The sequence below is a fragment of the Natator depressus genome, chromosome 3 (assembly GCF_965152275.1).
Source record: "Natator depressus isolate rNatDep1 chromosome 3, rNatDep2.hap1, whole genome shotgun sequence".
Taxonomy (NCBI): Eukaryota; Metazoa; Chordata; order Testudines; family Cheloniidae; genus Natator; species Natator depressus.
The window spans coordinates 210,037,567-210,047,105 of record NC_134236.1 but is presented as its reverse complement, the minus strand read 5'-3'; the positions used below and the strand labels follow the sequence as shown (position 1 = coordinate 210,047,105).

Sequence of the window (9,539 nt, the reverse complement as noted above, 5' to 3'; positions counted from 1 at the left end):
ACCCTCCCTTGAAGAGCTCTCCTGTTGTAATCCACCTCCCTGAGAGGTGGTTGCTCTGTCGGTGGGAGAAACTCTCCAGCTGTAATAGTGCTGTCTACATCAGGGGCAGTGCCACCCAGAGAATTCAGGGGGCCTGGGGCAAAGCAATTTTGGGGGCCCCTTCCATAAAAAAAAGTTAGTTTTGCCACCCCAAGCGGCGAAGAAAAAAAAAGAAAAGCCCAAGTTGTGCCGCTGAAGAAAGAAGAGGACATGAGGACCCGCCGCCGGAAGAAGACTGAAGCGGAGTGATTGAGTTTCCGCCGAAGTGCTGCTGATGAGAAAGAGAGGGACTGAAAGACCTGCCGCAAAATTGCCGCTGAAATTGCCCCCGCCCTGCCTGCGGGGTCCGGGGCAAATTGCCCCACTTGCCCCCCACCTCTGTGCGGCCCTGATCAGGGGTTAGGTTGGTAGAACTACGTTGCTCAGGGGTGTGGATTTTTCACACCCCAAGTGACTTAGTTATACTAATATAGGTATGTAGTGTATACCACATGTGAGATGACTCACTGGTGGGTAAGAGAATAGCCTTTGAGGTAGGACAGTATCCATGCCAGAGCACCCCATTGTGGCCATGGATTTTCTAACTTGATTTGGAAGCAGGAAAAAAAATGGATGATAACTGGAATTTGGAAAATGACAGTACAGGCTGCACGTTTTTACAACATATCATATGGAAGGTTTTGGAGTAGAGTTGTTCGGAGAACAGCTTTCTTCATATTGTGGAGTCTCAGATGAGCTTAAATCTACATCAAGACACAGATTCTCTTTTAAAAAAGCATTTAGACAGATTAGCTGGCAGAGCCCTCCCAGTGCTAATTTAGGCCTTTACATTAAAGGATACAACTATCATTTGAGTAAGGTAAGCAGGATAAAGCTGAATGTGTGTGAAGCTAACATTCTTCTTAAAGGAAGGGGACAGACTTGCAGCGGTAGCTTGGTACATAGAGGATTTATTGATTAATTTCTACGCTGTAATGTAGTTAAGTGGATGAAATGCAGTTTTACCTGTAACTTACATGACTATCTTAAGCAACGAGGAGGTGAAGGTACTGTTTCAGCTTTCTGGGTGCTAGTGGAAAACACAAATCTCTGTCAGGGTGTCTTCCTGGAAAATGTCACATATAGCAGTCCTCACTGATATCTCACTGGAGCTGTCCTGTCTTAACTCATTCCATCTTAGCACAGTGTGAGTGAATCTCATTCCTGGAGTATCTCATATCATGAGAGAGGAAGGAGAAAAGCCCTGGCTCTTGTAGATGATGCCATAGTGCCTAAAGAGTCTTGTTTGGACTGAACTGTTGGTTCAGAACATTTGAATTAGAGTGGTGAGAAACCCTTCCCTAGATTCCAAAATAGATTTATGCAAACTGATGAGACTCTGCCCCTATGATTCTTCTAGGGCCTGATCCAGATTTATTATAGTCAATGGGAGTCAACTGGCCAAGGGCCTGGAGGAGCTACTCAAGGGGGAAAATCCTAATGCCTCCCCTTTATTATTTTAATTACCTTTTGACTTTTTTGAATTTTAGACTTTGCAATTTCTTTACTTACAGAAGTGATTTACTAAATGCTGCTATTTACATATATGGTACCGGGCTCACCACTAGCAGCACCTCCTGCTGGCTGTCCTGAGGATTAGCTCTGCCAGGCACTGCGTTCCCCTTCTGGTGGTGTCTTTCCCCCATTCTGTCTCATCCTGTGGCCCCTCTCACTCCAGGAACTCAGTCTCCTCTTTGTGGCTTGGCCCTCTGACCAGCTCACTAAGGCCCTTCCCTTTTGGGGAATTTAAAGTCCTTCCTCCCTAGCAGTCCTAGGCAGTCTTCCATCTCACTGCCCCATAGTGCCACTGCCTCAGTGGCTGGTAGGGGAATGCAGGCCCACCCTCTACACTGGGTTCCAGCCCAAGGACCCTATAACAAGCAGCCAAGGCCTCTGCATGGTCCTACCCCTTGCTGTTGTTTCCCTGGGCTTCTTCCTACTCATCTGACTTCCCCTGCTCTCTGGGCTTTCCAGCCTCTCAATGTCCTCTACTCAAGGAATAACTGCAACTACACCACTGCCTTCCTGCAGCCCTCTGGCTGCTCATTGCTCACGGGGCTTTATCCTGGCCCCACCTGTTCCTGTTCAGCTGGGTCTACTTCTAATTCGTGGCATGCATCCTGGCTCTTCCTCTAGGTGCACCCAGTGGAGCTAATTGGCCTGGCTGGCCACCTTAACCCCTTTCAACCATGTGTGGGGTGACCACCTCATCACATTGTACTTTACTCAAATGAAATACTCATTGCCATTGTCACAGAAGCTAGAGAACTTTGCGCTGTGTAATGACAGAGCTAAATGCTGGCTACAAGACCATGCAAGTATGCTCATCCAGTAGCAAAGCCTCACTCCGTGTCAAAGGGCAGAAGAGAAAGGTTATTTGCTAGAGAATGAGGTCTGAGTGGGAAATATGGCGTCACAGGCAGAGCTGGAAGCATCCCTTCTAGGGTGAAAGAAGGGGCAGCCCTGATGCCAGAACCAGGGGGGCATAGCCTGACCTGTCCACTTTCTGCCAGGGCGGATACTGCCCCCTTCCCCTCTTCTTCCCCCCCTGAGGCCCCATCCCTAGGCCAGGCCAGTGTGGAGTCTGGCTTGGGAGTCCGGGCAGCTGTGGAGAGCCTTATTGTAATTCCAGGAGGTGGGCGGTACAGGAGGGCTGAGAGTAGCCCCTAGCCCATGTCCGTGCCCCCCGGGCTCCCCGCCTGACTGAGGGCAGGTGGAGGGTCCACAACTCCGTGCTGGCTCCCCACAGCTGCCCATGCGACTCTGTCCCATACCTTGCTCCGGCCGGGGCTGGGGCCTCGGAGCTGCAGCCAGGCCGTGGTAAGAGGTGTGCAGACCCTCCATCTGCCCTGGGCGGGAGGTTTGGGGGGCAGGGACACGGGCAAGGGGCTGCTCTCAGCAGGCCCCCTGCACCACAGGCAGGTGGAGGGTCATCGCAGCTCCCCACAGCTGTCTGCGTGGTTCTTACCATGGCTGGGCTGCGGCGCCAAGACTCACGCCGGGGGCTGCTTTTGCACCACTCCAGCTTCTGGCTTGGCCGGGGGCAAAGCCTCTAGGGGAAGAGGAGGGGCGGTGACGGGCCCTGGGGTGGGGGCCCATGCCCTGCCCCTTTTGGGAAGGCTCCAATGCCCTTGGTAGGCTGTATCCTCGCTGTCTCATGTACATTATGGAGCAGGGTCAGAGCTGAGTTCCAAGGGCCTGAAACAACTCTCATTTAAGGCTAGGGGAGTCCCGGGTCAGACTCCAAAATGGGCAATAATCCATCTGCACATACAGATGTCAATTCCCTCAGCCACAAAATTCTGCAGAGTTAGTTACAAAAACAATGGAGGGCCCTCCACAGGGACTCTCCACAGGCAGGGCAGGGACTAGCCTCATGAAGCACTTTACTTGAAGCTTTACTCTTTAATATTACAGAATGTTTTGTTAATGCAAGAGTGATAAAGACACATTCAGGCAGCCTACCCCAGCCTCTGTCATTGCACCTTCACCTTAGCAACCAGCCCTGACTGTAAGAGCGTAAGTTAACAGGCACAGGTTGGACACGTGCCAGCCCACAGCAGGTCACAAGAATGCAGCAGGTTGTTTACATACACAAGACAGGGCAGGGGTTACACCTGTTTTTGTAGGTCAAACTCATTCTGTGCACAAACATGTGTATGTAGAAACTGACACCAGAGCGGAGAACATGACCTTTAATAACTTAACTGCTGCATTACTGCTTGTTAACTGGGGGCCTAATCCTGCTCCCAGCACTAACCTACATGATAGCAGGAATAGGGCCTGCGTAAATGAAAGATGGCAATACTAAGGGCTGGTCTACATTAGGAAATTAGGTCAGTATCACTGTGTTGCACAGGAGTGTGAAAAAAAAATCCACACCCGAGTGCTGCAGTTAGTCTGATCTAACCCCTGCTGTAGATAGCCGAAGTCTTCCATCGACCTAGCTGCCACCTCTTGGGAAGGTGGAGTACCTACGAGGACAGGAGAAGCTCTCCTATTGGCCTTGATATTGTCTTCATTGAAGCACCACAGTGGCGGTGGTCAGCTGCAGTGGTTTATGTGCAGCCATACCCTAAGGGCCATATATTGCCCTTGAGGCATATATGCAACTCCATTGATGGTAGGCCTAGCACAGATAAAGGGCAGTATGTAACCTTAAAGAGTCTAATGGTCTCTTAATGCTCGGGAGATTTCCATGCATAACTCTGACGGTCTCTACTGGGAGTTACCTAAATCCTTTGCATGTCATCAGAGAATAGATTTCCAAATGCATAGGGGTGATAGCACACTGAACTGGCCGCATGCTGCAGCCATGGGAATGGAAGATGGGAAACAAGAGATGAAATGGGGCATGGCATGGAAAAGCATGGCTACATCTTTGAGCAGACGCTGCATTAGGTTCAGAATAGTGTTTGCCTCTGTGGCTACAACAACTGACATTTGCAACTGACTCTTCTTAGGTGTTCACTGGTTCTTTCTAGTCAATGAAAGATACACATGAAGCAAACCAATAAATACAAAGAATGAGGAGAAACAATGAGAGGAGAGATGTCCCATAGAGAATATGCAGCCACACTACTGTGTACATCAGAAACAATTAGAAACTTTATTTTTCTGTGTGGCTGTGCATGATTGATAAGGATCATCACAATCAGTGTACTTGCTGCCTATGACTGTGGACAATACACACAAATAAAAATTAATGAACGCAAACAAATGAAATGAAATCATTGTACACAAAGGCAATCATAATCCTGAACAACCAGAATCAGGCTCTAATTCCCTTCCCTCCCCCCCACCCCAAGAATAAAAATTAAAAGAAAAAAAACCCACTCTCATTTAAAGTGAAAAATGAGTTTACAAGAAAAAAAATCAGTTTATTCCTAGGTGAAAACACACAACAAGATAATTAAACCCTTCCACAGCTTGTTCAGAATGAGTGCAAAATCTCCCCCCTTCCCCGGCCCACTGAGTACACCAATGTCGGACATGCCCTTATGCTGGATCTGAAGATGCTACCGAGGGACATGCTGGGTGTGATTTAGGGAGAGGGAAAGAGTGGAAAAGGAAAAAAAAAAAAGCTAGTAATGCTAATGCAAAGTAGTATCTCTGCAGTTCCTCTTTTAGATATTTCATTCATAATATACAAGGAAAGCTTCTCATCAGATGTGAATTGACATCACTCCCGTGGGGTCAATGGAGAGATGCTAATTCACACCAGCTGAGGGTTTGAGCCAGTTATTTATAAGCCACTGGCTTGTGCTTCTATTTTCCATGGTTTTTAAATGTGAACATGTCAAAGTATCTTTACTATGTTGAGCTTAGGGGAATCAAATGGGAGGTACAAAGGCTGCTAAGACCACGGTGCTGTCACCCCAAACTTCTTCTTGCTTCTCATTTGTCTTGGTAAAACAGTCCTTTAGGGACTAATGCTGCCACACTTCCTTATGCCTTGTCGCCTCTTGCTACACAGCTTGGCCCACTGAAATCCATGGGGTGACTCATGCAGCAGGATTGGGCTCTCAGAGATTGGGAACGTCAGCCGTGAAATTGTCATCTGCTCTGTGCAGAAATGCTTCCCTGCTCTTGAACATAGCTATGTGGTGCACTCAGTCACAAGGGCTGGGACTGACCCTGCCCAGGCACTTCTATACCGAGGGATGATAACGTTAGGGGTGGAAGTGGGCCGGGAGGTATGGGCTTTGGGGAACAAGGGCTTTTGGAAAACATAGTGCCCAGGAAGTGGGTCCTGCAGACCTGCTCTGCCTCCCAGGAGCATCTATTCTCCCAGGCACACCGAGGCAGCAAGTCCATTGCTACACCGGACAACTCTGCTGCCTGCGGGGGTTGGGGGCAGAGCCATTACCTGCCTCTTTCCTGCTCCCTTTGGGGCACTGTGCCCTCCTGGGGGAGGGGGTGCTCCTGTGCTTCTCTGAGTGAAGGGACAGCAATTCTGAGGGGCCTGGACTCAGGCACCCCAAGCGAGGGAGAAAGGTCCTGAGACTGCCCAGCTCCATCACAGTGCACTCATGGAAGGGCAGGGCAGAATCTCCTGCTAAGTGACCACGCCCCAGATTGCAGCCTGTGGGTCAAGAGTCCATGTGGGCAGACCTCTTTGCTGGCTCAGGGCCTCAGGTTCAAACTCAATACATGACTCAGGCTGACAGCCACAGCCTCTCAACATCTCACCCCTTCTTCCTGTGCCCATGGCCCCACTGAATCCTGCAACCTGCTCCTCTCTGCTACCCATATTGCTCCCACCAGTGTCACAACCAGATCCTCTGCCTTGTCCTCCATGCAGCGCTCCTTGCCCATCATCATGAGTTCAAACCTTCCTGTCCTTAGCTTCAAGGCCCTGCTGAACTCAGTCCTGGCCTAGTTCTGGGATCCCACCTACCTCCAGCCCCCCTTATGCCCCTGCTGATCTCTTTGCTCTGTGAGCGATACCAGCCATGGCTCCCCCTCCAGTCTCTTCTTACAGCTCCTTCCCTGATGTCAAGTGTGCATAGAATGACCCCTCGATCCCAATGTGTCAGGCCCCACCCTCTCCTGGTTCCAATCCCTCCTGCAGAGCCATTGCTTCTTTGGGGAACAAAAATGGAAAATGAAAAGGTCATACAATGGATGAAAATGAAGGGAAAACCAGATCAGCTAGGGTAGCTCCTTCCTCTAGGACCTCTGACAATGTCTGTCTTTGACATGACAATGTGTCCAGGGTGGGGACAGTCTTGCCACCTGTGCATTGTACAGAGTCGAGCATATTGTTGTGGTGCACAACAGATAATAAATAACCACCACAATAATTCCTAGTGTTAAATGCAATCACTGCTGGACAACGCAAGATTCACCCTGTATCTGGTGAGAACACTTTGACCATTGGAGATCTTGGAGACGTTACATTCCTCCAACCCCACCATTGACTTCTTCGGTCCTCAAGTAGCCCTAGTTGAAATGCAGTTGTAAAGTCCTGCCGATTGCCTCTGCTTAATGTCCACACACACGGATGTAGCTAACCCTCAGAGACGGTGAGCAGGAGAACAGAAATGGAGCCCGGGGGTTCTACAGCCGCCACTCACAAACACCGATGATATCTGACATCTGTTGCAGCCACAGAAGATGGAAAATAGCCACACTGGGAAAAACTGATGCTTACAAAAAACCCAGGCATGGTTTGCTTATTCAGGGGCTGGTGCTGCCACTCATGCCCAGGCTGACTGGTACTTAACCCCTTTGTGTTCAAAGCGACTAGTCACAGGACAAAGTTCTATGCTCCATGAGCAAGGGTGGCAGGCTCTGACCCTTAAAATGGTATGTTAATCTTTATGGACCTGATGCAGAACCTACTGAAGTCAATGGAAGTATTTGCATTGACTTCAGTGCGCTCTGGATCACCCCATATGGGTAAATTCCTGCCCCACTGAAGTCAATGGGAATTTTGCCATTGACTTAATGGACTCAGGATTTCACTCTAAGACTTTATGATGCATTTTGCACAGATTCTTCCCTTTAGCATTTATAGCTGCACAGTTCTTTGTTATTGCTCCTTAAAAACCCCTGTGTAGAGTGCTAAAGGGTTAGCCACTTCCTGTTATCCCATTAAGAAAAAATACCAAACCAAAACAAAAACCAAACCTGGGTGAAAAGAAAACTCACTCTCTTCTTCAGCATCTGATCCACACTGCTGAATGGACTATTGCTATACAATGCTATATACAGATATGGGTTACTTCATTCATGCAAAGTGTTACAAGTACCACAACAGCATTCCCCATCAGGAATATGAGACAGGAGCAATGCACTAGGGACTGGGCAGGAAATGGACGGTAACGAAAGTAAAGCCCACAAGCTTTTGTCAGAACTAAAACAGGGACTTGAGACAAAGGGTTTGGACAGGTGCCTGCAAGGCACAGCAGGGGCGTGGGGTGGGGTGGGCGGGCTCGCTGATTTTGTTTGCAGGGTATGGGGAGAGGGCATGCTGATCATAATACAGCCAAAAATTAAGGAAATGGCTTGCACTGTTCTTGTGACTCTCAACATGTCAACAACTGAATAATAAATGGGGCATCCAAGCAAGAACAGCAGTGGGGTTTCCATCCTATTGGTAGAAAGCTCTTGAACCCCTGGACTTCCTTCTTCAGTCCAGACTCTTGTTTTCATTCAGTGGAGACAGATCTGCATGTCCTCAATATATGAAGGCAAATAGACTTTTGTAAGAAAGTCATGAAGTCCCCTATTCCTCGCCTTCCCTCCACCACTCGGCTTCTTAACAGCTATTCTGGCCCCTGCATTACTGAAAAGCCCAAATTACATTTCAGATCAATCCTCCCCAGGGGGCTGGGTGGGCGCAACAATAAAGTCAATATCCTTCACTCTTGTAGGTAGAGTTGCAAAGATGGCCCTGCATCCGTGACTCCTTTAATATGCTGCAACCCCTGGTTAAGAATCTTGCTGAATTCTTACTCCTGCCTAATACAAAGAATGCTCAAGCTGCATTCCATCAGCAGGTAAGTGAACATGGCAAATGTCTTTTCTTTTTCCTCTGTTCATTATACACAATGTTGTATCTCTAGCTATACCTATATAGCTTTCTATATAGATACATATAGATCTCTAGTGATGTATTTACTATCTCTGATTGTTCCTTTAGAAGCCCTTTATGTGGCAGTAGGCTTCCAGAGATGAGAATAATATGTACAAGAGCCAAAGGAGCACAAAGAGGGATGATGTCAGAAGCTTGGCAGTCCGCGGCCCGCCTAGCTCACCTCCAATCTCTGGTCTCCGCCGGTAAAGCAGCACGCCCACACTGATAAAAGCAAAAATGGTGAAGAGGGTGACGGAGAAAGCCAAGGTGCCAGGGGAGACGTAGAACACTTCCCCGTTTGCTGCGTGGTAGATGGCAGCGATGGACCAGGCCACGCCAATCCCTAGGAAAACATTCACAGCATTGCTCCCGGTGACGTTCCCAATCGAGGCGTCGGCATATTGATCCTGCGTAGCCGCCACTTTGCTGGCAAAGGTGTCTGCAAAGCGAGAAGAAAAGCAGCCAGTCAGGTGGCAATAAAATAAGTTGCCTTGGAAAGGGCTACCCTATAGCAGGGTGCGTGTGGTGGTATGAGCTTCAGCATGGGCTAGCTGCCCCAGTACGAGCTTGCCAGGGACTCAGGCAGCTAGCCCATGCTACCATATCAACACTACCCTTATTATCCATGCTCACTAGAGTAAAGCTAGAAAAGGCACGCCCATCCATGGTGCAATCACACCTTCGCTTGCAGTGCAGGCATACTCCCCAGAGATTGTATGATGGGGCAGCATCCAGCCACCTTTGGAGTGACAGTCAAGGCCCTGTGTGATGAAGTCCAAACCCTTGGAATGAAAAGCTTTCCCTGAGGAGACCTGGACCAAGATACCATCTCCCAAAGCTGCCTGCAAGAGTTAGAGGACCCCTGACAAAACACTTC

General features: G+C 48.9%; 1 protein-coding gene across 11 annotated transcripts in view; it reads right to left on the bottom strand.

Moving 5' to 3' along the window:
• Nucleotides 1-7,033: 7,033 nt before the first annotated feature.
• The window catches only part of SLC8A1 (solute carrier family 8 member A1), a 334,656-nt gene continuing 332,150 nt past the window's right edge, over nt 7,034-9,539 (bottom strand). For all 11 annotated transcript variants that reach the window (XM_074949877.1, XM_074949881.1, XM_074949874.1 and 8 more), the window contains one exon: nt 7,034-9,101. In XM_074949877.1, coding sequence (XP_074805978.1) covers nt 8,725-9,101 — 377 coding nt within the window. In that variant the 3' untranslated portion in view covers nt 7,034-8,724. The remainder of the gene's footprint in view (nt 9,102-9,539) is intronic.